This window comes from Prunus avium, chromosome 6 (genome assembly GCF_965620075.1).
Source record: "Prunus avium chromosome 6, drPruAviu1.hap1.1, whole genome shotgun sequence".
NCBI classification, from domain to species: Eukaryota; Viridiplantae; Streptophyta; class Magnoliopsida; order Rosales; family Rosaceae; genus Prunus; species Prunus avium.
Genome location: NC_142289.1, coordinates 6,158,951 through 6,186,710, shown reverse-complemented (window position 1 = coordinate 6,186,710; position 27,760 = coordinate 6,158,951). Strand labels below are relative to the sequence as shown.

Below are 27,760 nucleotides of genomic sequence, written 5' to 3'. Positions count from 1 at the left end.
AAAAAAGGGACACGTCTTGAAATGTATGAAACTTCCTTTCTATTATAAGCCGTATAAAGAATTACATTCAAGTTCATCGTGAAGCTCTTTTTTCTTTTCACAATGTTGAGACCAAATCAACGAAAGAATAATTGAATCAATGAATTACTATAACACCATTTTGACAACGGCAAGGTCTCTGTGCTGATGAAACAATCTGATTTTATCCTAAAACTATACGCGAGCTCGACCTTCTCTGCTTTCTTCAATGCCTTCTTGAATCACCTGCGAAGTCCCTCCTCACTTGTAGTAGGTACAACATAACCGAAACTTGCATTGCAAATCACAAGGGAAACCTTAAAAACTTCTCGACCCTGTAAGCAAGTAGAGTTTCTGAAACCCAGTGAAAAAGCACTTCATTTCAAAGCCCCATTATCAGCTGCCACTTGAGCAGTGGTATTGTGTATTTCACAACAGCAGGAGCCACATATTTTCTCCCCAATACTATCTTTGAGATGAAACACTTACGCTCCGTCTCTCATCTAACTTCTGCCTAGCAATTTGCTCCTCTGACTTGTTACAGATGCAACCAGGAAACGGATTTGCGTAAAAATTCTCCTCCAACCTTGGTGACTCTCCCACTTGTCTAACATATGGTGCTCCAAGCCTGTCAGAATGCAGACTTTTAACCTCCGAAGAAAACTTTTCCCACAGTATAGCACCCTTATCCAACTGATCGACCAGTTTAACAAAATTTTGTCTGAAATGAAAATCATAACATGTCAGAAAACTAGCAATTCATTTTAAAAGCTGGGAGTTTGGAGAAGAAAATACTAAATGCCTGGTATGAAAGCGAACCTGTCAGGGTTGATACTCTTACGAAATCCTTCAAATCTCCTATGTCCTTGCACTGCCTTAGCCATATTTCCATCATATGTGTAAACAAAGACATCACTCTCTAGTGCTACAATATAATCCAAGGCTGCAAGGCGATTTTGATATGGCTTAAAGGGCTCTAACTCTTCTTCTGTTGCAAGAGTAGAATGGGAAAAGACATTAGGATACTCGGAGCGAAAAGCAGCCATGCTATTTCCTCCATATATCTCGCCAGCAACAATGTAGATTGTAGTTGTTGAAGGGTATCCCATGGCTTTAAGGAACAGGGCTGCCTCTCTTGGTGAAAATGGGCATCCACCTTGTTGCCTTCGTTCTTCACTATCTATCTCTTTCTCCTTCCAGTGTTTAACACTGTACCTCATAACCCGAAGTTCCTCAGATTCCTCTGCAGTGAGGTTGTGGCTGCAGCCGGTGAAAGCAAGCATGTCCTTTTCATATCTGCAATCAAGAAAGGTTTCTTTACTTAGTTAAACCACTTCAGAACAAGATAATGCCCAAAGAATCAATCCATAGAACAAAGATATACCTTAAATGAAGAGCAATAAATGGATTGCTATTCTTCCTTAGTCTATCAACCAAAACTCCGCCAAGATCCTCAATCTCTTTTGCATACTGGAGAGCCTCGTAATTGGCACGGCACCTCAGCCTTTGGATCGAGGATGCAAGTCCATTGTTGGCAAGCCGGGAATCGGTGTGGGTAAACTTTAGAACTTTATGCTTTTTCAACAATGGGATCATCTCGCTTCTGTAATAACTAGCCTGCATATGAAGCATCTTTAGATACAATTCTAATAATATAAAAACTAATTCAAAAGTCCCTCGATAATATATAACAATATTGCACCTTCGACCAGGAGATGGGAGCTTTCTGAAGAGGCTTCAGAGCAGCATAGCGGGTTGGTAAATACTCCACTATATCAATATCATCTTTTAGTACTTTCATGAAGTGTCTCCAGTCAAAGATATCTTTAAAATCACTGCAAATATAAGACAGAATTTGATCAGTAAAATAAAATTAATTAGCCACCTATATCCAACAACCTCATTGGCTAAGAAATCTACCTTGGATCTGTCCAAAAAGACTGGTGGTCCAGCAAAGGCAGAACCAGGGTAGCATTCATTATCTTTGCAACGGCTACCATATCACAAATCTACAACATCAATTGGGTTACCATGTCAGCTTCAAAAACGTGTGCAAAAATGGGAAATGAGGTAAAATCCAAAATGCGTGGCAAAGATTTGTAGGAAGATTATTACCCCTGTTCTCATTTGATTCAATCCTCCATTGGCATGAACCAGCAGATAACCATTTGTTTTCGATCCTGTTCCTGTGGGAAATGAAATTCATATTTGAAAAACCAGTCAAAAATTGATGAGTGCTGTCATGCATGATAAAGAGCTTGACAAATTTAGGCATGGAACAAAGAGACATACTTATCCGATTCCTGGGTCGAGCTATGCATTTATCAAAATTGTCGCTGTTGGGTTTCCTCCAAATTTCTGGGGTCTGAAAACAGCAAATAAATTTATGATCAATACCAATTAATCACAGCATTAAATCCTTAGGAAGCAAACTCAACCCAGCAAATAAAATTACTGTATAAACTAAAAAAGCCATTTAACTTTTCAATTTAACCACCATAAATATTTAATCAATAGAAGGCAAGTATGAAACGAGAAAGGGACAAATGGGAAACGAGAAACGGACAAATGTGAAACGAGAAAGGTATGAAGCATAATCAGCCAATTAGCACAATATGGAAACTAATTGGGTCAAAATTGAAACGAATACATTCAACTATTGAATTCAAACCCATTAGAGCCAAAAGTCAATTCTTTAACGTGAACGTTAATTACAAAAAGATTAAGACATTTTCTCTTTCCTTTCCTGAACTTTCTCGGCAACCAAACAAGTAGCGGAAAAAAAATGAAAAATACCCAAAATTTTAATAAAATTAAAAACTTATAAAATGGGAGAATTTATTGATTGACTCACCGGCAACCGCTCGAGGAGGCGTTTGAACATGGTGGAGGGTTCACTTTCAGACAACCTCTCCCTCTCTAAAACACGTTGGGGCATGGAATTAAAGGCCTGATTCTCAGTGACGGCTTGCTGAGCGGCGGCCCAGTCGTCCTTGTACGACGTCAAAATCAAAAGCCGGCCCTCTGTTCTCTTCGCTTCGCCGACCACCTCCACATGGTGGCTCAAAAGAGAGAACTTGATGAACACGGAGATAACCGCCATCAACAACAGAGCCCCGAATATCTTACGGCCCATGTTCCGCCCCGATCTCAGCGTCTGCAGCATCGCGACCGTCCATAAAAACCCATCCTCAATCAGAGGAAGCCACGTGTCGGGGACGCAGAAGAAGGCCCGCTTCCGAAGCAGGAGATACTTCATCACGGGGTGGGGCGAATAATGGTTGTGGTCGTTGAGGTGGTGGAAGGGCCCAAAAATGATACCGTTGGGGGTAATGTCGTTTTCCTCATCGTCGCCGCCTGCGCCGCCGTCGTAGACAACGTTGTTGTTGTTGTCTGGGTTGACGACACTACTCGTGGGGAGTCGCTCGGCGTCCATGAGGCCGTCGGCGACCCGTCGTCTGGTCTTCGTGGGCAGCGCGAGCGGTTGTCTTGGGCTACTGTTGGTTGAGCTGTTCGGGCCACCGGTCGACATGGCCGGCCGGCACAAACGTTGTCTAAAACTAAAAATGTACGCTGTATATAATCAGATTTGATTCACTTTTCCTCGAAACCAAACCAAATCAAATGTTGAGTACGATTTAACTTTGCGGGAAAATAAAAATCACAAAGAGAAACAGATACGTCGGTTGGGATTGCGGGTCGAATGTGTTCCACAATGGGTTCCCAGAGAAAAAGGTGGTCCGAAATCCTAGGCAAGAACAAAGGGGTGCTTTATTATTTTCTGATTTTTTGCGAAGTGGATGTTTTTTTTTTGGGTTCTCTGTCTCAAATCTCCTAATAGCGGATCTGCGCATGTTCTAATTTTCTGAGAGACCGGTTTTTATCATGGCCAAAGCTTAAAGAGGAAGACTCAAATGACGGTATTGCCCTTGATAGTTCACGAAAAGAACCAACTAAAAGTTGCGAGTCCGTTACGGTGTGCTTATGCACTATTCGGTGCCAATCTGTTTTCTGTTTAGTGAAAAATCAAAATGGTATTTTGCTTAATCAGTTGGATTAAGAGAACGTCTGTTGTCACCCCAATGTGCTTAACCAAAATCCAACTGTTTTTTTCATGTCCACAAAAATTAAAAATTAAAAATTAAAAATTAAAAATTAAAAATTAAAATACAATTTTACTTATTTTTTTGGCAATGAAAAATTACGTTACTTAATTCACCTTCTAATGTTTTTCTAAATACTTGTAACCCTGATTTTCATAATTTTTTTTCTCAAGTAAAGATGAGGGTAGTTGTGCTAGATGGACACCCAATAGTTCTTTCGAAATACCTATAATGCTAAATTTTCTCTTTTTCTTGTTGGGTAATAGCAGCATCCAATATGTAAATGTGTAGGATCTTCTATGTATCTTAATCCAATTGGCGGCTTTGTAATTATTGTTATTATTTAAAGTTCATCATAAACGCCAAATTTATAAGTGCCGTACGGGTAAATTAAACTTTTGTTGGGAAGGATAATGGAATTGACTATTTTGGTGTGTAGTGACTAATAGTTTTTATTTTTTTGTCATTGTAGTGCACTCAAAAGTGAAGCATTTTTGTGTTAGGTAATATGAGTTGATAACTTGCCTTCCATTAGTATGTTGATTGCTAAGGATGGGGGCTAATTCTTGAAAAATTGGATTTGATTTCGGATGAACATACCAACTTTTTAAATCACAAATAATGTAACACTGATAGCGTTTCATTTATATAAAAAAAAAATATTTAGGTCATAACTCACTTGTATAACCAACTCCACAAAGATGCACGCACATTGCTCATCGCTCACGTGCATATATGGTTATAAATTATAATCCAACATGTCAATGCCTTCAAGTTATGTGGTACCCTTTGATTCGTTTATAAATATTTACATAAAATGGGCATGAAAACCAGCCTTATGGAATCAATCATTAAGAAGCCTCCTACTTTGAGGGAGTCTACTCAATCATTCCCATTTCTCATCATGCAACATATATATATGACCCCTCCCCTACGTTTTCGTATTTCTCCCATGTGGCATATGTGGGATCAAAATGGTTTAGTGACTTTAGGCCTAAGAAACCTACTTCTTTCTAGTTTAATTATGTTGTCTAGCCAGACATGATAGACTAGTATTTGTTACGACACCGTTTTATAGTTTGAGTGAAGATCCACTGCAAAATATCATAGACTCATAAGCTAGATGCATGCTATGTCTTGTGCTTGTAGACCTTAAAAAGTTTTATGGTTTTGTAGATGCATGTGTTTCAACTTTCAATACGATTTATCATGTCCTTCTTCAATTAGCATCGATTGCTTTTCATACATTAATCACCACAATGATTCACACCATGCCAAATCATGTAAACTTGTTTCTTCCTTGCTATTTGCAATTGAAATTTCTTGATGAATTTGAATAATTTAGTTGTTTATGTCTTTTTAGGTTGATATTGTGCTTATCGTTAAACGATGCATTAAGTATTAAATATTTTGCCCTCCTTAATTAAATGACCAAACAATTTCCTTGTATTTGTGTGGATTAGGCTTGTTTACCTAAGATCGAGTCTCCCTTGATCACTGATTTGCACAAAATACTTTTACCACTAAGCTATGGACATGTAGATGATTAATTGAGAGTACTATTTTTCTTTGGCCAATTGAGAGTACTTTAAACTAACGCTTGTATTATAAATTATAAACAAAATAAAATAAAATAAAAAGTCAGTTGGGTGTGTATCCATTTACCATAAAGGGTATTATGGACATTACACATAAACAGACTCTCTGCCGTGCAAAATCTGGCTTTTGGAACGTTCCTCGATTCTCGTTTTCAGCCACGCTGTCACTTTATCATAGAACACAGAACGTAGCCGTCTGACTGACATCCCCCCTATATACAGAGAAATTCAACGTGTCACGAGTCCCAGCTTCGCATACAGACACAATCATATTTCGTCTCTTATTTAGTTTTTACCGTACGTCTCCGGTCGACACATGATAAATCTAACCGTTGGAACAGGATTGTGACCCTCTCTGTCTTTATTGCCGTTGGATTTGATTGGCGACAATTATTGTTTGGGATTAAATCGGAGCGGTTGGTTTATTTACGGTGATGATGAGAGTTGGGGATCGGACGGTGATTAGTGGATCATGAGTCGGTGGCTGCCGGTGCGGATTTTGAGGGTTTAGTGCGGCGCCAATCAGATGTGAGATTGTGAGGGGCCTGATTAAAATTCAACGTGGAAACGAGTGTAAAGCTAAGCACGTCCTGTCGTTTAGGATGAATATCGTCAAATCATTTTGGTCTCATCTAAAATATTCAGAATATAAATGGAATATATTTAGATTAAAACCAGATAAATTATGAAATTTATTTTCATTTTTTATATTCTAAGTGGAAAAGGTCCTAATTGAATTTTGAGTGTCTTGGAAAATGTGGATGAGGACTTGGGAGTGTCCGACGGTGGGGAGAAATAATGGAATTTCAGTGATTGGAAATTTAGTGGAAGTTAACAAGGTGGAGATCATGCCTAAACAGTTATATAATAAGAGACTAATCATTTTATTTTGACATGGGTACCCAACTAACCATGTTTTATGCCCTAGCTATAATTGCCTAAAGACTTGCCTCATGACCTAAGAAAAATAAAAATAGGGCGGCCAACAAAATGCAAGTCAAATTGGATATATTATTATTCAACCATTATAGTGAAATTCAGGTAACCATGCCTGTTTTGCTTCAATTTTCCAAGTCAAGAAACCCGAAATGTTTCTCCACAAAGTGCTTGAATTTGGGTAATATTTTTTTCAGTTTCGCTCATCTAAAGACTTAAAAATAAGGACAAATATGAGCTACAAGGCTTGTGTATCCAATCATATCATATGAGAATCAAATAATTAGAAGGGTCCACACGCCTAGCAAATATATTTTAGGTGGATCTAGGCGGTACCGCAAGTCCACTGAGTTCATGATGTTTGGGCAATCGATCGACTTGCACTAATGGACATGCGTGGATCTGTGAAGTTGGGGGATTGGACCTCCACTAACCTACAAATTAGTGTTTTTATTTTCTTTCAATACTTTGACAGCAACAGTGGTGGTTGAATTGGAACACTTGTACTTTGAAGTGGTGGAAGATTATTCTCTTCTCATGGTCTATAGTCCAAATTCCAAACCAAACTCAAGTTTTATATACCAAAAAGAAAAGACAGCATTTATATTGGCAAAAAGCCATGCATGATGCATGCCCCATGTCAGCAAAGCCTATGACACGAGAAGAACATAACAGCAATAACATTGTTTTGTTATGTTATTTCCAATCAATCACGTCCTGTCATTTGTGGTAATTTTTCCACATGGACGTGCGTGATTGATTGAAGATAGCAAAATAGTGTTATAACCGTGACATGCAAATTCTTCTCCCATGACAGCATACAGATTTTGGTGCTACAGTCATCTGGGAGACTCAGGACCCTTGTGAGGTTCTGCCATGTTTGGTATTTGTTTCCTTGGTAATTTAAGGAACAATGTTTTTTTTTCTCAAATCTGTCATGAGCTTTATCTGGGTAAGTTTACTTCATGTTGAAGCCACTGATTGAACAAAGCAACAACAAACTCCACATAAAGAGTTCTGTTAAAGTTCCCATTAATTCGATATTGGCACAAATAACTAATTTCACAAAAAGAGATTGGCCAACTTCCATTTGGAAAGCATTCAAGAACTTGACAAAGCCTCATGGATTATTATCAACCACAAATATTATTTATTCACGTATGTATTTTATTCCACTCTCTCATGCAGCAGCACCAGTATTCTATCTCACCAAAACGAGCAAAACACTCACAAATATGGTAGGAGGAAAAAAAATTACAACCGCGCACTATTGAAGATGACAATCTGCCGCACTTACAACTTCAACCACTCCAGGCAAGGGCACAAGCCCCAGCAAAACCTGGCGGGATAGTAGTCCTTTAAGTACACCTCCCTGCTAAACCCAATGATGTAGAAGCTGAACAACCGGCTACGATGAGCCATGGTGACACGCGTCACCGGCACAACGGAGATGGTGTGCCTCTCACTTATCACCCTTGCAGTGAGAGGTACAGGAGCTCTGTCTGCAATGACTTCGGAAGAGAACTGATTAAGAAAGAAAGAGTCGGCAAAAAAGGCTGGAGTGCATTGGTGTGCTTGGGTGTTGCACAGCTGGACCCCTTTGGCTCTGTGGAAAACCTCATCTGGAACAGATGCTGCTCCGCTTGTTGCACTCACCTTTCTAGTTGAAAGTGTCTTCCTGCGATGGAATTTATAGTTTTACTTCATAATGAATTTTCGTGCAGGATGATGTTACATAAGCAGAAAAAGGAGATTATTTCCATCTGACAACCAGAAACCATTTCCAAAGACATGGCAAAGAAATTTCTGAAATGATACAGAATATTTCCATATATAGACAACAACATGGAAATTTATTATCACAAACGAATATGCATACCATCTAACAAGGCCAACATTGCGTGTCAAAAGAGAACCACTCCCTTGGCATGTCAAACATTTAATTAGACCACGAGATCCACAAGTTGCGCAGGGGATCTTTCCCTTACCATTGCAACTCCCACATCTGCATAGACAATATCCACACCAGTTAATACAGTATTTTAGTAATTGGCATCCTGTTTCAACAATTACAAGTTGTTCTGCTTCCATTATTTACATACACTAAAAGTCTAAAATATCTAATGCTGAATAAAGGACGAAATGTGAAAGGTTATATTGGATGGCCCTCATATTACAGGCAGAAACCAGATTAGAACACAATTTTATTTATAATTAGATGAGGCAGACATAAGCATCTCACATGGAGTCAGATCCATCTTTATGAGCAATTAAACCCCTTCCATGACAAGCAGAACACTGAGTCATCAGATTTTCTTTGTAGAATCCAGGTTCTTGATTTGCATTGCATGTAGGACACACAGAATCTCCTCGTCCTGCACAACCTGCAAATCTTTTCGAACATTTTGTTAGATCACAACAACAACAAAATCTATAAATAAAGCTACGGGAACGATTTTGTCCCTAGATGATACCCAAAAATTATCAAAGAAGAAATAGAACATAAAGAGGTACTTACAAGAGAATATATAAGAGAATTATACAAATACAAACTGGAACATATATTAAGTCAAAAGTTCAACCTCATGACCATGCAAACTCCATAGTTCCGGAATCTTTACCTGAGCATTTATCAATGGACTCAGAATGAGGAATTATCTCCCGTGATTCTTTATAAGGTATAAACAAAACAGGAAACTGAGACTTTAAATCCAATTCCCAGATTCCAAGTTCTGGTCCCTTATCCTTTCCATCAAATTTGCCACCAAGGTATGGCTCTGTTTCTCTGATGGTTTCCCTCTCTTCAATGAAAGTATCTAGTGTTCCCACATAAACGTTGCAATCTTCCACTTTTTGAATTTTCCAGGTCCGTGCGGGACGACTTCCCCAACAGCATCTATGGCCAACATGATCAATGAGCAACTCTCGTATCTCTACTTCATCCAGTATTTGCCTATACATAAATATTTTGTTTAGAAAGAAAATTAAGAAGGGAACGCAGTTTCTATCCCACTACAATGTTCAACTTGAGAAAATTGCCACAAGAAGTTTCCACAGACTAGTAAAATGGTTAATATAAACATTTACACAAGTCTATAAGAAGAAAAAAAAGTTAAGAGTTACAAATTAAAGAAAAAGAAAAAGAAAAATCTTCTGAGCATGAGGGAAGAGGTTAGGGTTTAGAAAAATGACAAGGGGAAACCTGCCTGAAAAAGAGGGAGAGCTCGGAGATGCCCCCTGAACTCAAGACCTACCACTTTCCCACCCTACCCCATGTCACTTGAGCTAAAACTCATGCCCCTGAACCTCAGCATCATTATCAGGCATTTCCAAGTTTTTCAATTTTAAAGAAACAAAAAAGCAACATAGACAATAATGAATTAAAAGTCCTTATAATCTGTGGCCCATTCCACCAGCCAATTCAAGACATGATCCCTTAGTAATAGGCGCACAAAACATATTGAAATGAACGAAGTTATCTAGTTCAGTAGAACTTCTCACTTAGGAGTTTGACTTTCCCTAGCACTTTATGAGCCTAAAACATACCTATGGAGTTCATTTGTGGTGCCACAAAAACCTCCTCCATATCCACCTTGATATGCGACAGCTTGCTCTGCAAAAAGGGATCATAATTTGTATCCATCACAATACATCTAATGACAATAATGGCAGACAGCAAAGATCATTGGTTTAAAAGTCCAATGTTTTAAGTTGTAACCCTCTTTTGCCCGATGAGAGAACCAAATAAGAACGGGAAAAATCGATTAATCCAACATTTTATGTGATCAACTTAGCCATATTGTTCTAGAGGAATCAGCTGAGTGGAAGCTTTCCTGGTCTCAATCTCAAAACAATTCCGAAGCTAAAAAGCATAGACCTTGAAGTTGTTCTTTCACTCATTCTTAGCGGCCAAACAGCAGATAAAAAAAAGTGTTTACTTTTGGAAGAAATCTCATTTTTTTTTTATAAAAAATTATAGCTACCCATTAATCAAAACGCAAAACCCAGATTGCAAAAAGCATAATTGGGATATAAACACACAAAAAGAAGATGCTTACCGGTAGGATCAGGCTCCGGCGAACTAACCAAAGCGGCATGGATAGAAGGTGGGTAGTGATCAGAATCAGCAGCCGCTGACCTTATCTCTTCAACGCTGACTTCAGTTCCGGCCAAGGAAGCCGTCGGAATCACAGAGCCAGCTCTTCCCACGTACTGGTACGAGCTCCACTTCTCACTCCCCTTCTCTCCCAATTCACTTCTTTGCTCTTCACTCAATGGCCACAGACACAAAAACAAAAAAGAACAAAACATCAAAAGAACCCATCAATAAAAATGAAATATCAACTCAAGTTTCAAATCTATGCAATTGAAGAGCATTGCAATTGGGAAGTAGAATTTACCAGGAAGCAGAGGCTCCTCCATTGTTCTTCAATGCGGGTGATGAAGAAGAGAGTTGGAGATCGGTCGATTAAATAATAGTGTGGTGTGGGGGATTTTTACTTCGCCAGTAAGGAAATGAAATCGAGTCAAACAAAACTATCGCATTGAATTGAAGGGTTGGTTTGCGGTGCGGTAGACGAATTGGCTCTACAGTACATAGCGGGAAAGGACGAACCGCTAAAGGTTTTATAATTGGGCCTGGTCTGAAGCCCAATAGCCCCAAAAATAACATTGGCCGAGTACACTAATTGAACATTGCACTCGCTCACACCATATACCTCCTCTCTCCATATATAAACCTCTCCGTCTTCGGCTAGGGTTTCCGTCTCCTTAAAACACCAGCAGTCAGCACCAGAGGCACATAGCTCATTCGAAAATGGTGAAGGGCCGCCAAGGAGAGCGCATCAGGTCCTCAAAATCTTCAACTTCCATATTGTTAATTTCTTCAACTAGTTTGAGAAAATCTAAATTTTCTTCATTTTTTTCTGACTTTTTATTGTTTCGCAGACTCTACGTGCGAGGAACTGTTCTTGGATACAAGAGGTACTGAAACGAAGTTCATAAATTTCTTATCTGGGCTTGAAGCTAAGGGTGTTTGGATTTTTGACATGGGTTTTGGTTTTTTACAGGTCCAAGTCGAATCAGTACCCAAGTGCGTCGCTGATTCAGATCGAGAATGTGAACACTAAGGAAGAGGTGGCCTGGTACGCTGGTAAGCGCTTGGCGTACATATACAAGGCCAAGGTGAAGAAGAACGGCAGCCACTACCGTTGCATTTGGGGCAAGGTCTCTAGGCCCCATGGTAACAGTGGCGTCGTTCGCGCCAAGTTCAAGTCCAATCTTCCCCCCAAATCCATGGTAAAGTTTTCAGTTCATGAAAGTTTGAATCTTATGTTTTTGCTTGGATTGGTGTGATTATTTGGAATTCAATTTGTTGATTGAGCTGTTTTTGCTAATTGAACAGGGAGCTAGAGTCAGGGTTTTCATGTACCCCAGCAACATTTGAGGTACCGCAATATTTTTCATTTTATGGTTTTGAGTGTTTGTTTGAGAATTTAGTTGGTGTCTGAACAAATGAAATGATCAGTTTTGGTGCTTTGCGATTTCAATTATTATTGTCCATATTCTAACGCGTTGTTGCTTACAACAAATTTCCTGAGTAGATTTTTGTGTGTAGAAGAGCTTAATATAACTATCACCCATTGCTGAACTAGATATATATGTTGTTTTTCTATAAAAACAAATACCCATTGAGCAGAGATTATGAATGAAAGCAGCATTGCCTTTTCTTCCTTTACTTGTTTTCACAATTATGCGATTTATTTGGCTATTTTATGCAAATGGGTGGGTTCATCACCAGGATGTCTCCTTAAGGACTGATAGTTTTGTGAGATTGGGTTTCATTATTTTGAGAGTAAACTAATTGCCTTTGATACTTGCACTTTGCCGTTTCTTGTAGTCACCTTCTTTTTGTTTATTTTGCAGGTATGTGGCTAATGTAGATGATCGAATGGATTGGAGGTGAAGCATTTTGAAGTTTTGGTTTTACTCTATTTAGAATCGTGTTTAGACTTTCAAAATGTGATTGTACTGAGGAACGTGAGACATTTATTAAGATGCTTGTTGCTAGCCTTGAATATGCACCTTGTTAAACTCGTTTTATGTTTATTTCCATTCCAGCGTCAATTATCTGCACTTATTTTTGGTGAGACTATTATCTGCATGTTATTTAAGCGTGTATTCCTTTAGAAAAGAACACCAAAATGTACAAGGCTTATGTTAAAAGTACAATGTTATGTTCTAGGAGCCCTGACTCATAAAGCAAGACACATCTGTTTTGTCGCAGTACAGTAAACCGCAACCTCCGGTAGTGGTAATGGTAGCGTTAATGAGGAGTGCTGAGTTTAGAGTAAGGTTGATATGATACCACCTACGACTCTGTTGATATCACTGCCTACCAAACCCGTCGGTGGGTAGTTCTGTATTTATTCCTCAGCCGTGGAAGAGATGATGAATGGTTGAGAGCCTTTCTAGGCCTTTAGATGTTGCCGAACTATGAAAATGTAGAATGCAGTTTCGGCAACTTGAGTAGAGAACTGTAGTTGTAGTTCTTGAATGAATGAGGCTCAATCTCATATCTCCTTTGTGGCATGTTAAACGATGTCAACTACTCCTTCCTAATCAATCCTGCTTAAACTTTCTTTTTTTGTGTTAATAAATGCATAGAAAGTCGGGAATTGGAATGATTCTGATATTCTTGTGTTAAACATGGAAAATCAAGGATGTGAATAATTTCAAATACTCGTTTTAGATAAAGTAAATATGAAAAGTGGAGGATGAGAATAATTTCAAATACCCCTTAGGCCTTGTTTGGTTCAAGGAATGGATTTGAGAGGAAATCACCTCAATGGATTTGAGAGGAAATTGGGAGATATCACTTTATTTCTTTTCCTAAGTTTGTTTTGAGTATGAATGGAAAACAAAGTTTGTATAATTTTTCAATTATACTCATATTAAATCAAATAAAAAAATGCATTTAATGATATATTGTAATTATAAATTGTTAATGGGAACAAAATGGTCATGAAAAACGTGCATTTAATGTTGGCTTATTTTTCCAAACTTTTTCATGAGGAGGGAAAACAAAACCCAAGTTAGGAAGAAAGCTTCACTTTCCTCATACTTTTCCATGTGTCAGGCAATCATTTCTCATGCCTCAACTTACCAAACATGGAAAAGCAATTGATTTTCCATCCCCAAGTCTCTTTTTCCATGAATCAAACTGTGCCTTATAAATAAAGTAAACATGCCATTTCAATGCGTCATGTAGATCGACTATGTTCTCCATTGAAGCATGGAGGACAATGAAGAGAAAAGAAGGTGGGGGGGTTGGTTTCTCAGTGCTCATATCCACCACAGCCACAATGCTCATTACTGCCTCTACCAAGTCAAGTCAAGTACGCATCCACATTGATCTGCGAATTCTCGTGCGCCACGCACTTTTCTTCTAGCTCTTTGCAATCATGACTTCATGAGCTCTCCTGGCCTACCAAAGCAATAAAAACAATTTCAGCTGAATAAATTGCTCAACATTTTCACACTCTCCCCACTCACTTCTAGAAACATGTCGACGGTTTGCGTATGTATAAAGCGGTGCGTTTCAGTAATAGCGCCAACAGAACCTAAATCTTGCTGCTCTCAAAATCTCTCATCTCATCCATTTCTGTTTATGGGTTTCCTTTCAATGACCCCAAATGACACGAAGAAGCTTCGTCTTTGTAAAAGCACCCGACAGTCTCTCCTTAAATAAATCTGCTTTTGGATTTTGGTTTTACTGACTTTCTCATTGTCAAAGTTACTGACTTTCTCACTGTAAAAGTTGAAGTTGTCTCATTCATCCAGGTAAGTTTAAACATCTACTTTTCTTCTTCTTCTTCTTCTTCTTTTTCTAGAGTTTAAAGTTTGAGTGAAGGGAAGAATGAATTGAAAGAAGCATTTCCCACTTCTCAGTTTACAGGAAAAGGCTAGCTAAGGAGGAGATGTTTTCTCTTCAGCATACCACACTGTTGTTGAGAGTTTTCCTGCTGGTGTTGGCACTAGAAAATGTTAAGGGGTCTTCTTCATCAGCTTCCAATTATTTGATTGGCCTTGGAAGCTATGACATAACAGGTCCTGCTGCTGATGTTAATATGATGGGTTATGCAAATGCTGAGCAGACTGCATCTGGGATTCACTTCAGGCTCAGAGCTCGTACATTTATTGTAGCAGAACTGCAGGGCAACCGTGTAGTTTTCGTGAACCTTGATGCGTGCATGGCCTCCCAAATTGTAACAATTAAACTTCTTGAGAGATTGAAAGTGAGGTACAGAACCCTCCTGGTAGCAGACGTTTCTTATTTCTTTAAAAAGTTCGATTCTTTACTCATTGAGATTTAAAAGTTTGGTTTTTTCTTATTGAGATTTTGCTCCTTGTTTTTTTTTCGGTGTGTGTGTGAAAGGTATGGGGAGCTTTATACAGAGAAGAATGTGGCAATTAGTGGGATTCACACTCATGCTGGGCCTGGGGGCTACCTTCAATATGTTGTATATATTGTTACATCTCTTGGATTTGTAAGACAGTCATTTGATGTTCTTGTTGATGGCATTGAGAAAAGCATAATCCAAGCCCATGAAAACCTTCGTCCAGGGTCAGTTTTTGTGAACAAAGGTAAGAAAACTGACTCATAATTACTCTATTCTTGTAACTTGTTTACCTATTATATCCTTGAATGACCATTTGTCATTTTACTTGATCTTCTCCAAAGCCGAATTTTGGAATATAAACTGAACCCTTCTTATATAAGTAGATGAATATTGAGTAGCTTCCCTAATTGAAGCTATTTTAATCTATCCTCATGGTTTCATAGGAGAGCTCTTAGATGCTGGTGTGAACCGTAGTCCAAGTGCTTATCTCAGCAATCCTGCAGAAGAGCGGAGCAAATATAAGTTTGATGTTGATAAAGAAATGACTCTCATAAAATTTGAAGATCAGGAGTGGGGCGCTGTTGGTAGCTTTAACTGGTTTGCAACTCATGGAACTTCCATGAGTCGTACAAACTCGTTGATAAGTGGGGATAACAAAGGAGCTGCCGCTAGATTCATGGAGGACTGGTTTGAACGGCATGGTGTTGTGAGAGGTTTTGATGGTCTATCTTCCAATAGATCAGGTACTGGCAGAGTCCCCAGAAGAGTCTCAAGCCTAGTTCCTAAAGATAATGGAAATGGTGATTGAAATCTTTTTGTCCATGATTTAATGTAGACTGTGTCTCAAGCCTCTTCCCTTCTAATAACATATAGTACATTTGGAACAGGAAATGAGTTGATGAAACTTGCCGCCTCCTTTCAGTCTTCTCAAGGACAAATCGTGACAAGGCTTTCAAGTGTTGCAAGACGGGTTAGGAATGCCTTAATGAAAGCTGAAAGGCCTCAATTTGTATCTGCATTCTGTCAATCAAATTGTGGTGATGTAAGCCCAAATGTTCTTGGTGCATTTTGCATAGACACTGGACTTCCATGTGATTTCAATCACAGTACCTGCAATGGTAAAAATGAATTGTGCTATGGCCGAGGACCAGGGTACATGTTTCTACAATCTCTTTAGGATTTCATACGATGGTCAAATATATGACACAAACATTTTTTCCTTTTCGTTTTCAGCTGAAACTAAACCCTTTTTTCTTCATTTGGCAGTTACCCGGATGAATTTGAGAGCACTCGCATAATAGGAGAAAGGCAATTCAGAAAAGCTGTCGAACTGTTTGACAAAGCAACTGAGAAGCTGAAGGGGAAGGTTGGATCCCAACATGCATACATAGATTTTTCAAGCCTTGAGGTCTCACTTCCTAAAGTTGGAGGGGCTAATGAGGTGGTGAAAACTTGCCCGGCTTCCATGGGCTTTGCCTTTGCTGCAGGAACCACTGATGGGCCTGGAGCTTTTGATTTCAAGCAGGGAGATGACAAGGTAAGAAATTTCTGGAGCATGTTTGACCCTTCTTCATATAAAAACCTTAATTGGTTAAATAACTCAAGTGATGATTCTCTTCTTGTGTGCTTCTCTAGGGAAATGCCTTCTGGAGATTGGTAAGGGACTCTCTGAAAGCACCGGACCAAGAGCAGGTCAATTGCCAGCATCCAAAGCCTATTCTACTTGATACTGGGGAAATGAAGGAACCATATGACTGGGCAGTAAGTTTGTATGTTGGCTTTCAATTTTTATATCAAAATAGCCTATGAGTAACAGTGGTTGTGGAAGAACTGGACATGTTGAATGCTCCATGGGACATCCCATTGAGGTCTGCATGTAAATTATTCCTTCTGAAGAATTATACAACAGTGCAACACAGCATATTTATCACTCGGCTTACTTACAACATCAAAGACAATGCAACTGTCAGATGTAATATCTGCAGATAATTTGATATTCATTTGTAGGGTGTAATATATGCGGACAATTTGTCTGCATCTTTAGTTTTCTTTTAATTTTGATGTGGAACTGATGGATATATGTTGAATTATTTATGCAGCCATCAATACTACCAGTTCAAATTTTGCGAATTGGCCAACTTGTCATTCTCTCTGTACCTGGAGGTGAAAGCAAACCTATCATATTCCACTTACGCCCTTAACTTTGTTATTCCCACTGTACTGAATGCTCGAGAGGATTTTCCTATATTCTGAGCAGGAATTGGCCTAAAGAAGTTTCATATCATCTTTTTCTGTTAGTGGACTTTATCTTTATTCACAGCAAGTCAGGATGTATTTCTAATAATATTGGTTATTTTCTTTCAGAATTTACAACTATGGCTGGAAGGCGTCTCCGTGACGCTGTTAAGAGGGTCCTTACCTCTGGAGGTAGGAAAGAATTTGACAACAATGTCCATGTAGTCATTGCCGGGCTAACAAATACATATTCACAGTATGTTACCACCTTTGAAGAGTACAAAGTGCAGAGATACGAGGTTCGAGTCACTCATCCTTCATCTTCCATTGTCTTTCTTACTACAGTCTTTCATATCACCTGGTATTAAATTGTCCGTTAAGCTGCATTATGTAAGTCCTCCAGACTTGGGAATTTTTGTAATTCTAATTCTCTTTCACATTTCAGGGAGCATCCACTCTTTATGGACCGCACACACTTGAAGCTTACATTCAAGAATTCAAGAAACTAGCAACTGCTCTCATCAATGGCCAAACTGTCGAACCAGGCCCACCGCCCCCCGACCTCCTTGACAAGCAAATCAGCCTACTAACACCTGTTGTTCTGGACACAACCTCTCTTGGTGTTAAATTTGGGGATGTTAAAACTGACGTCCCTCCAAATTCCAGCTTCAAGAGGGGTGACATAGTTACAGCCACCTTCTGGTCTGCTTGCCCAAGGAATGACCTCCTGACTGAAGGCACATTTGCACTGGTCGAGATTCTGCAGAACCAGAAGACATGGGTTCCGGCCTATGATGATGATGATTTTTGCTTGAAGTTTAAGTGGTCAAGGCCTGCAAAACTCAGTCCTCAGAGTCATGCAACTATAGAATGGAGGATCCCAAAAACCGCAGTTTCAGGTGTGTACAGGATAAGCCATTTTGGTGCATCAAAGGCGCTTTTTGGATCGATTCGCCATTTCACAGGTTCCTCTAGTGCTTTTGTAGTGGCATAGGCAGGTAGACATGCTGCATGTAGACCGGATAGCCATGTTTTATGGGGAGTGCTAAACGACACTCCTCACAAGGCTTAATCGTACTGCTGCACAAGAGTGCAGCACAATACAGCGTGAGGTAGTGCTAATAGCGGTCCCCTATATCTAATTTTGTTTTCATTCAACAGATTGAGTTACCACTTTACATCTCCTAGAACCAAAGTTGAGAAATTTATCCTCAAGAGTAACTATTACCATTAGACAGTAGTTAATGGAAAAATGCAGTCATTATCTTGATACTTTGTTGCATTTCTAGTTTCTTCAGTTTGAAACCTCCTGTCTTGTTTTTAGGAGATTGATAGATATATTCTCATCTTTTATTCTCCTTTTTGACTTTGGCTGGAAAAACCAATTCAAATAGTTGGCAAGTAATTGGTTTAGCTGTTAACCCAATTTGGCAAGTCCTAATGCAAGTCTAAGGTATGCATTTGTAGCCAAATATAAAACCAAATGAAAAAAGTCACAAATCTAAAACCAAACCAAGGTTTGCCGGCTTAACGTTGTCTTTGAGGAATCCGAGGCCGGCAATCCACATCTTAATCTCAATTAGAAGTTAATTACAATGCAATTAATACTATTCTCTGCTTCTTTCACTGTCTTCTTTGTTGAAAGGTCCTCCAAACAAGGTCGTTTAAACGCTGCGCATTTTAGTCCAATTCCACCATTTCAACAAATTCAAGCTGACAACAACCTGAAAAAAAAACATCCTACTGCATAAAGAACACGCCCGGACATCAACCATCCGATGAAATATACAACAAAGTCCTGTCTCACATTATGTGGGCCCCGCTAAACCATGAAACTGGCATGACCCGTTTACCGTTACAACATTAACTATCTTTCCTCTGTTTCCCAAAGCTCGCGCCTTTGATTGAACCCTTCTTCTTCAACCCTTCACCTTCTGCAAATTCAATTCATTTTCAATTCCCTCTATCTCTCTGTAATTCCGACAACCTATGACGCAACAACCCACGACTGCGCCGATCCCATGGACGACGATCGGCATGGTCGTCGCATGGTACGGCTCCAACATCGGCGTTCTTCTCCTCAACAAGTACTTGCTCACAAACTACGGCTTCAAGTACCCGATTTTCCTCACCCTCTGCCACATGACAGCCTGTACGCTGTTCAGCTACATCGCCATAGTTCTGATGAAGGTGGTTCCTCTGCAGACCGTGAAGTCCAAGGTACAGTTTGCGAAGATCTCGGGGCTCAGTGTCGTTTTCTGCTTCTCCGTCGTTTGTGGGAACGTGTCGTTGAGGTACCTTCCTGTGTCGTTTAATCAGGCAATTGGCGCCACCACTCCCTTCTTTACCGCCGTTTTTGCGTTTTTTATCATCAAGAAGAGGGAGGCTTGGCTTACTTACACCACCCTCATCCCTGTTGTTACAGGTGTCATCATCGCTAGTGGGGTAATCCAATTTCTTCTCTTATTTTATTCATCTGTGCAATTTTTTAAAAAGAATTAGGTAATGAAAAATCTCGTCTTGTTAAACTGTCTATGTTGTCACACTGTTAATCTAATTATTAATCATGCAAAAATCCGTTAATATTTACAACGTAACAATATAACATGTTAAACTATTTGATCATGTAAAATTAACCGTGTCATCATCACTAACTTATCAGTTTTACGAATTCAATAAATAGATTTGCAATTAAATTCAAATCAAATATGATAATTTATGTCCTACAAATCAATAACTTATCAGTTTTACGAATTCATAATTTACCTTATTTATGTTTTAGGTGCATAACTGGAACAAAAAATAAATAATAAATAAAAGTAAATATCAATAAATTGAAAAAGGCATGTAATCTTATGTGGCGCAAAAGTCAAAGGACTTGGATCAACAACAATTTCTGCGTGGATTGCACCCAATATCTATCCTCATAATTGGACTTATGCCAAATTTTCTATATTTTATTCATTTGTGCAATTTTTAAAAAAAGAATTAGGTAAGGAAAAATCTCGTCTTGTTAAACTGTCTATGTTGTCACACTGTTAATCTAATTATTAATCATGCGAAAATCCGTTAATATTTACAATGTAACAATATAACATGTTAAACTATCTGATCATGTAAAATTAACCGTGTCATCATCAAGTAGAATGCAAATGTGCCTTTCAATTTTTCATTGTGTATTAACCTTTTGTACTAATTAACATGTAATCAGATAAAGTTGCAAACTTGCAATTGGATTTTGTTTGGAGATTGAAATCGTGAATGCCTTATTGAGATCCTCTGTTTCACATAAACTTTTATTTGGTTGCAGGGTGAACCAAGCTTCCATATTTTTGGGTTTATTATGTGTGTTACAGCTACAGCTGCAAGGGCATTCAAGTCAGTACTCCAGGAAATTTTGCTTTCCTCTGAAGGGTAACAATTTTCTCCTTGTTCCTTTTTGCATCACAATTTTATTATAATTTGTCTTTGCACAATTCCAAACTTTTTATTTATTTTTTCTTTTCCAGGGAAAGGCTGAACTCCATGAACTTGCTGCTGTACATGGCGCCAATCGCTGTAACGTGCTTGCTTCCTGCAACCTTGATGATGGAGGAAAATGTGGTTGGGATCACAATAGACCTTGCTAGAAAAGACGTCAAACTTATTTGGTACCTCTTCTTCAATTCTTCTCTGGCATATTTCGTCAACTTGACCAATTTCCTCGTCACCAAACACACCAGCGCTTTGACCCTCCAGGTGCTGGGGAATGCCAAAGGGGCAGTTGCTGTGGTTGTCTCGATTCTGATTTTTAAAAATCCGGTGTCGTTAATGGGGATGGTGGGCTATGCTCTCACTGTTCTTGGAGTTATTTTGTACAGTGAAGCCAAGAAGAGGTATAGTTGAGATGCTCTTCAAGCTTCTGAAAAACTATATGCACGTCCTGAGCACATTTTTGGGGCCAAATGCCCTTCGTTGTGTTTTTACTATTATTTGGGAACTGAAAAACGAAAAGTTGCTTAGAAAAAAGTGACCCCATAGAAGCTCACCAGCAGATAGCAGCCTAGCAGTAGGGAAATTGTTTACACAACCCATTGGTTTTCCACTCATTTTCGACCAGAGTTTGGTTTTCTTTTGTGAGCAAAGTGCAATCAATCATTGTTATGTTACTTCAGATGAATCGGTTATATATATGATTTAAGGATTAGTGTTACAATGAATAAGTGGTACGATTAATGGAAACAAAAGATGCATCTGTAAATATTTTTTGTCCTAAATACAATTGAAGGAATAGAAACTCTTTGACAGTCAAGTTAGACATGAACTCCTTAATGTAAGAAAGACTTATCGCGGATCGGGAATGAAAGGTAGGAGATTCGAGAGAGAACAAATCATATATACTAGCGCCAAGTGAGATCCACTCCTTATTTGTGAGAAAAAATTCTTTTATCAATGTTTGTATACAGTTATGGAGTGTCTCTTTCATCATATCACGTGATGAGAGAGATAGACACATAGTTGTATATAAATGGTTACATCTAAGATTTCTCATTATATAGATGTTTGGATAGTAATACGTCGATCCCTAAGGGTACTTAGGACCGTTAGGAAGTTGAGACGCGACCATGTGGATTCTCGAGATTCTCGAAGGTCGTCATTAGGGCCGGTTGCGACTTGAGCCGCTACACTGGTTGTTAGACTCAAGTGGATGTTACATGGCTCCCTCCTCCTCCTCCACCCAGCCCAAGTTGCTCCCCACACTGGGCTGAAGTGTTAGCTGTTTGCGACGGGCCTATGGGCTCAAATTGGGCTATTGATCGTATTCATGCGAACATGTTCCGAGTGAAGTCCATTTTCCTCTATTGACCTGATTCATGCAAACATCGTCAATAATAACAATGTGGTGGATTTGTTGGTTTTTTTATTTTTATTTTTTATATCTATTGAATTGAACATTGATTTGGCTCATTCTCAAATAAAATCACAAACTGAGAGATAGGTAAAACTAACTTATTAAAAATCACGAAAATAAAAAAAGAAAAAAACTCAGCATACATGAAAAATAATTGTGATTTGTTTGCAATAAGAAGTTCGTTACATGTAAGAAGCCAAATATTTTTATTTGTATTTTGAAATGTGATTTCTTATAATTGTATGCAAAAGAGGGCTATTTATTTGTTTACTTTATGAACAAATGGATGACCCTGCCTGAATTATATATGCCTGACGACTGCAATTGGTAGCAGCATCGAATATGATATGTAAAAAGAGTGTGAAACGTCCATTCATTTCATTTGGCACTGCCTCCAAAGAAAGATGAAAAGATTTCCTGCAAACAGTTTCTGATGCGTCATTGCATGCCAATGCAATGTAATGCAACTATCTACCAACCTATTTCGATTCTTCAATCTTTCTTAACATCACCCCCACCTGACATCAACCACCCAATTGGCCACCAAAGTGGTCCATTTGGACTCCACTAATATTCTTTTCTTATGCCTTTTAATTCTCTTTTTTAAGGGATTCGTAACTCTAGTCAATGGCGGACTCAGACTTTCGTTCATTTGGGGCTTAAAAAAATTCAATGGACTATGTGGGGGCTTTACTTGAGAAGGACCTAAAAATAATTAAAAATAATGAATTTAAATGGGATTATATGGTTGAAGTATTTGGGTAAGTGTGGGCAACTGCCCATAGTTGGCATTAATTGGGTCCGCCCCTGACTCTAGTGGTTAATAACAATTATCTTTACTGCTGATGTTCTATATTTGAATGTTCATTTCTCCAACTCTGCGAGTTATCTTTATTGCCGATGTTCTATATTTGAATGTTCATTTCTCCAATGGAGCTCGCATAAACAGTTATCAATTTCAACAATTTAACAATTTTCATATGGTCATTCTCATCTCATTCATATTTTGTATTTAAACACCATATTTTGTAATCATACGGTGGATTACATATGCCATATTTGTCAATCTCACTAAAGATAATGTTACTTTAATTGACCCAATTTTTATTAGTCCACTATAATTGGCCTTTTTCTAAATCATTATCCTGATTCAGATAGCCAATTATTTGTTATAATATATACACTCTAGTTGCCTTATTTAATCAATTAATCACCACATGCTAAATAAATATATTTATTTAGAGCCTAAGTTCTTTTCCAGCTTTTCACCTCCTAATAATTCATCAGGGGTTCTCTTAACTGAGAGAGACTTTAATGCAGTTTCCATTCAACAGCGCAATGACATGTATGATAATTTTTTCACTTGTCATTACATTATTAGTCGGGATAATATTATCCCTATTACGAGAATATTTGTTTGCCTCTGAACTTCCCAAAAGGGGCTTATTTAATTACCATATTTTCTTCTGCAAATTCATTTGCCATTAGGCATCTGCCCCAATTGAAACAGGCCACATCACCAACTTCTAAACCTGCGGCTGTGCAATTACCCATATGCCCATAATCCTCAGGCGTGGCGGGGTTTTATTGGTTGAAGGACGGTGGGTGCTGTAAATTTCCGAATAAGCATCCACTGAGATACCAAAAGTGAAAAGGTGGGAAAAGCAGAGGGAAAATTAATAATAAGTGAGGCATGACATGGAGAAACCGAAGAGAGAGAGCTTAGCTCTTAGAAGGCAAAGCCCAATTGCAAAACCTCCGTTTGTGATTTGCCGTTCCCGGGAATCTCGTTCAACGAAAACCCATTTAGGCAATTTGGGTTCTTTTCCCTTTCTTCCAATTCATGTATTAAAACCCTAATAATCTCTGCTCTCGTTCGGCCTCGTGTTGGTTTTGTCAGCTCAGTCAGTCATGGTGGCCGATAGCAAGTCCAAATCTGACATTTCGTTTGCCGGAACTTTTGTCAGCAGCGCTTTCTCTGCTTGTTTTGCAGAGGTGATCAATCAATCTAACCCTGATCAGTGATCACGCTCTTGTTTATGCGAAATTGAATCGTTTTAGATTTTGTATTTGGATCTAGTGCAATGTTTTTGATCTCATAGTCAACCAAGAGCCAAAACCCAAGTGTTAGCTAGTGATCAATTTTGTCTCTGATATATCAGCTATGTCAAGCTTGTGAATTTTCTATGTGGGTTCCTGGTTGTGCCCAAAATTTTTGCATGAAGAAAGAAGAAGCTATTTTGCTTTTGCTTTGTACTGCGTTGAGAAATAACATTTTTGCTATGCGGTTTAATTTTCTGTGTAATGAAACCCAATGCCGCCCTTGAATCTTAGTTTAGCTTGTTGTGATCAGAAAATCCTGTATACACACACCACACGCACAATTCAGTATAAGCAGACAGTTGATTGTGCTATGTTCCAACTGTTTGCTTAGAAGGGCCTGGAAATTTTAAAGCGCTTTTGATTAACTTGATGCAGATTTGTACTATTCCATTGGACACTGCTAAAGTTAGGCTTCAGCTCCAAAAGAAAGCTGTTGCAGGTGATGGAGTGGCCTTACCTAAATACAGGGGTATGCTGGGTACAGTTGCTACCATAGCCAGGGAAGAAGGTCTATCGGCACTCTGGAAGGGAATTGTACCTGGATTACATCGTCAATGCCTGTATGGAGGTTTGAGAATTGGGTTGTATGATCCTGTACGTCTCGAGTTTTTTTTTCTCGTTTTTTTCTTATAAAGCAAACTTCTTGTGTAATATTTTTTTAGTGTATGTGATATCTGTGCTCTCTAATGTCTAAAACTAGCATATCAATTGTGTGCTTTACAGATTAAAACCTTATATTGCGGGGGCAGTGACTTCGTCGGAGATGTTCCTTTGACAAAGAAGATACTTGCTGCCTTAACAACTGGTAAGCATGGTTGCGGATGCTTTTAAATTTACATATGATTTCTGATGGCTTTGTGATAGAATGAAATAAGGCTTTTGCGCTATATTTGTATTATTCTCTCTAGTACAAGTGGTGTCTCATCTTTTACTTGTCTGGAAGTTGGATTTTATTTCTTTCCTTTCTTAGATGGAAAGATAGGCAGTATGATTTACACTTCTGGTGTTTCTTTTGCTGTTTGGTTTATTGTAGGTGCTCTAGCAATCACAGTGGCAAATCCAACTGATCTCGTGAAAGTTAGACTTCAAGCTGAAGGAAAATTACCCCCCGGTGCACCAAGGCGCTATTCTGGAGCACTGAATGCCTATTCCACCATTGTGAGACAGGTTGAGCATCTATCCTGGAAATTTTAAAAAAAAATATAAAAATATATAAAAATATATAAAAAAAAGGCGCTATTTTGGGGGTAGGAATTGAATTATATTTTTGTGACTTTCTTAAAATCTAAAATATTAGGAAGGAGTTGGGGCTCTCTGGACTGGGATTGGACCCAACATTGCACGTAATTCCATCATTAATGCTGCCGAACTAGCCAGTTATGATCAAGTGAAGGAGGTAAGCTCATCACTAACAATCTTCTTTCTTCTTTTGATGCAGAACTCTTGTCGCTATTTTTAAATCTGTATGTATTTCTATGCAGACACTTTTGAAACTTCCAGGGTTCTCCGATAATGTTGTCACTCATCTTCTTTCTGGTCTGGGGGCAGGTTTCTTTGCTGTCTGTATTGGCTCACCAGTTGATGTGGTAATCTAACTACATTCACATCTGAAATCTTTCTGATTGGTCTCTAGTTAAGTATTCCTGATATCTAGTGCATACTATGTCTGCTTACATGTTCTGGCCGCAAGAGAATTAATGATCTTACTAGCATGTGTATTAGCAGACAGGCAACCGTCGTATTTGTTAATACTGAAGTAGCATGCACTCAGTTAATACTTTCTTTTGATGTTCTCATCCTGTACTTTTATATCATTAAAAGATCTACACTAGTCTTGTGTCTAAAGAATGTGCATATATTATTGATTGGTCGATTTAGGTCCACTTCAGCGAAGCATGGAATCATTTATAGGGTTGCCTATTTGCATGTATTGGTTTAGCTGCATTTATTCTATTGGGATCATACAACATCAGATTTAATTTATTTTTCTTCATCTTTTCTCAGGTTAAGTCAAGAATGATGGGAGATTCTGCTTACAAAAGCACAATTGATTGTTTCCTCAAAACTTTGAAGAATGATGTATGAATAATTTCTTCCAGCACCTTTTAGCATATTCTTAACTTCCTACCATAGTATTGCTTTAATAAGTTAAGAAGTTATGGAATCAAGTATTTATGTATCTTTATGAGTGAGATGTAGGAATTAAAGTTGTTGAGCATTCCCATGTTTTTTTTTTTTCAAACAAGTTATGCAGTTGATTATCTAGAGGATTTAAGCACTAAGTTATTTGCACTGTGTGTCTATGTTCAGACTGAGTAGGGTACTAACCCTAACTTTCATTCTGTGTATCTTTGTTAATTGAAGAACCTTATTAAAAGATAATGATTATTAACAACATTCAATGTTTTACAGGGACCTTTGGCCTTTTACAAGGGCTTCATCCCAAATTTTGGACGGCTAGGATCGTGGAATGTCATCATGTTTCTAACCCTTGAGCAGGTAAATTTTGCAACACATTCCCTTTTCTATTCTCCACCCTTCCATCCTTGGTCTGAGAACCCTTTCCACTTATCTGTGGAGCTGTCGTTTTCTTTTAAAACCTTGTCTTAACTAGCCCGAATTGCTTTCTCATCTGTTCAATTTCATGGCAGGCTAAGAAGTTTGTGAAAAGTATAGAGTCATCATGAGTTCAAGGTAGTCAAGCCAACAATGTGGATTTTGAAGGGTAGTAGCATCTACAGCAAATGATAGTTGTTTTAGAGATTAATAAGGCCCTAGACAATTTTAATCGCATTTTTTGCTAACTGAGGAGAAGATTCCTCTCACGGAAAACTGTTAACTTGAAACTCGGAAGTTTTACAAATAATTATCATGGTTTTCCGGATTACATATCTTTCCTCTGTTATCATATTGATAATTTTTCTATTATTTAGATTTGCATTGTAATAACGCTCTGATTGCTTTCTTTGCCACACGGGCCAAATATAACATGAGCGGATTGATAATACCTCGTGTCTATATATTGATCACACCGTAGAGTTATTCATTTTGATTGATATGGATTGGAATTTGGATATATGCAGACAAATACTTATCGATTTTTCTCTTTTCCGGTTAAGGTGTCAATTAAACTAAACAACAGTAAAGCATTTAGGATGATGTACTCTCATTATAAACTCAGCCAAAATTATTGTTTCTCCCCTTTAAAACTCAAGTAAATGTTTTTATTTTTTATTTTTTAAAAGGGACAAGAAGCTTGAAGTCAACGACCAATTTCCATCCCTTGTGGAGGACAACCCCACTACTTTACACACAATTGTCAGATTGTGGCTGCGCCACATCAGTAGGTATTACCCAAAGATGTTTAGGAGGGGCCAAATTAAAAGGTGACTTTTTTATTTAAAGAAAAAGAGATGTTTGGGTTCGATATTTACCCAAAAATAAAAAATAAAATTTGGGTTCGATAGACAGTAA

The 27,760-nt window shown here is 38.4% G+C and overlaps 6 protein-coding genes across 7 annotated transcripts; 4 read left to right on the top strand and 2 right to left on the bottom strand.

Annotated features, from left to right (window-relative positions):
* Positions 1–22: 22 nt before the first annotated feature.
* On the bottom strand, positions 23–3,886 carry LOC110774370 (O-fucosyltransferase 19-like). Its single transcript, XM_021978902.2, has 8 exons — positions 2,873–3,886; positions 2,311–2,383; positions 2,134–2,204; positions 1,939–2,027; positions 1,721–1,853; positions 1,403–1,635; positions 838–1,314; positions 23–739 (listed from the first exon to the last, which is right to left on the bottom strand). Exons 1-8 carry the CDS (start codon positions 3,548–3,550, stop codon positions 484–486), a joined length of 2,010 nt encoding a protein of 669 aa, XP_021834594.2. The 5' UTR covers positions 3,551–3,886; the 3' UTR covers positions 23–483.
* A 3,878-nt stretch (positions 3,887–7,764) lies between these two features.
* On the bottom strand, positions 7,765–11,216 carry LOC110774380 (chaperone protein dnaJ-like protein). Its single transcript, XM_021978911.2, has 7 exons — positions 11,056–11,216; positions 10,714–10,920; positions 10,202–10,268; positions 9,277–9,608; positions 8,898–9,039; positions 8,535–8,660; positions 7,765–8,333 (listed from the first exon to the last, which is right to left on the bottom strand). The coding sequence occupies exons 1-7, from the start codon at positions 11,075–11,077 to the stop codon at positions 7,949–7,951; spliced, it is 1,281 nt and encodes a 426-aa protein (XP_021834603.1). The 5' UTR covers positions 11,078–11,216; the 3' UTR covers positions 7,765–7,948.
* Positions 11,217–11,347: 131 nt separating this feature from the next.
* On the top strand, positions 11,348–12,781 carry LOC110774383 (large ribosomal subunit protein eL33w). The gene is made up of 5 exons (XM_021978913.2): positions 11,348–11,503; positions 11,603–11,638; positions 11,725–11,953; positions 12,060–12,102; positions 12,581–12,781. The coding sequence occupies exons 1-4, from the start codon at positions 11,472–11,474 to the stop codon at positions 12,099–12,101; spliced, it is 339 nt and encodes a 112-aa protein (XP_021834605.1). The 5' UTR covers positions 11,348–11,471; the 3' UTR covers position 12,102; positions 12,581–12,781.
* A 1,414-nt stretch (positions 12,782–14,195) lies between these two features.
* On the top strand, positions 14,196–18,562 carry LOC110774379 (Neutral/alkaline non-lysosomal ceramidase). 2 transcript variants are annotated; one of them, XM_021978910.2, is made up of 10 exons: positions 14,196–14,497; positions 14,606–14,957; positions 15,093–15,301; positions 15,501–15,800; positions 15,945–16,209; positions 16,324–16,594; positions 16,693–16,818; positions 17,157–17,220; positions 17,422–17,591; positions 17,738–18,562. In XM_021978910.2, the coding sequence occupies exons 2-10, from the start codon at positions 14,635–14,637 to the stop codon at positions 18,284–18,286; spliced, it is 2,277 nt and encodes a 758-aa protein (XP_021834602.1). In that variant the 5' UTR covers positions 14,196–14,497; positions 14,606–14,634; the 3' UTR covers positions 18,287–18,562. The 2 variants fall into 2 exon arrangements, with proteins under 2 accessions (XP_021834602.1, XP_021834601.1); XM_021978909.2 differs by having other exon boundaries at positions 14,197–14,497; positions 15,501–15,857.
* A 122-nt stretch (positions 18,563–18,684) lies between these two features.
* On the top strand, positions 18,685–21,451 carry LOC110774381 (putative sugar phosphate/phosphate translocator At3g11320). Its single transcript, XM_021978912.2, has 3 exons — positions 18,685–19,737; positions 20,603–20,706; positions 20,802–21,451. Exons 1-3 carry the CDS (start codon positions 19,282–19,284, stop codon positions 21,175–21,177), a joined length of 936 nt encoding a protein of 311 aa, XP_021834604.1. The 5' UTR covers positions 18,685–19,281; the 3' UTR covers positions 21,178–21,451.
* Positions 21,452–23,847: 2,396 nt separating this feature from the next.
* Positions 23,848–27,291, top strand: PUMP1 (plant uncoupling mitochondrial protein 1). The gene is made up of 9 exons (XM_021978922.2): positions 23,848–24,178; positions 24,662–24,880; positions 25,010–25,091; positions 25,320–25,453; positions 25,584–25,682; positions 25,768–25,872; positions 26,291–26,365; positions 26,699–26,785; positions 26,938–27,291. The coding sequence occupies exons 1-9, from the start codon at positions 24,095–24,097 to the stop codon at positions 26,971–26,973; spliced, it is 921 nt and encodes a 306-aa protein (XP_021834614.1). The 5' UTR covers positions 23,848–24,094; the 3' UTR covers positions 26,974–27,291.
* The last annotated feature ends 469 nt before the right edge of the window (positions 27,292–27,760 follow it).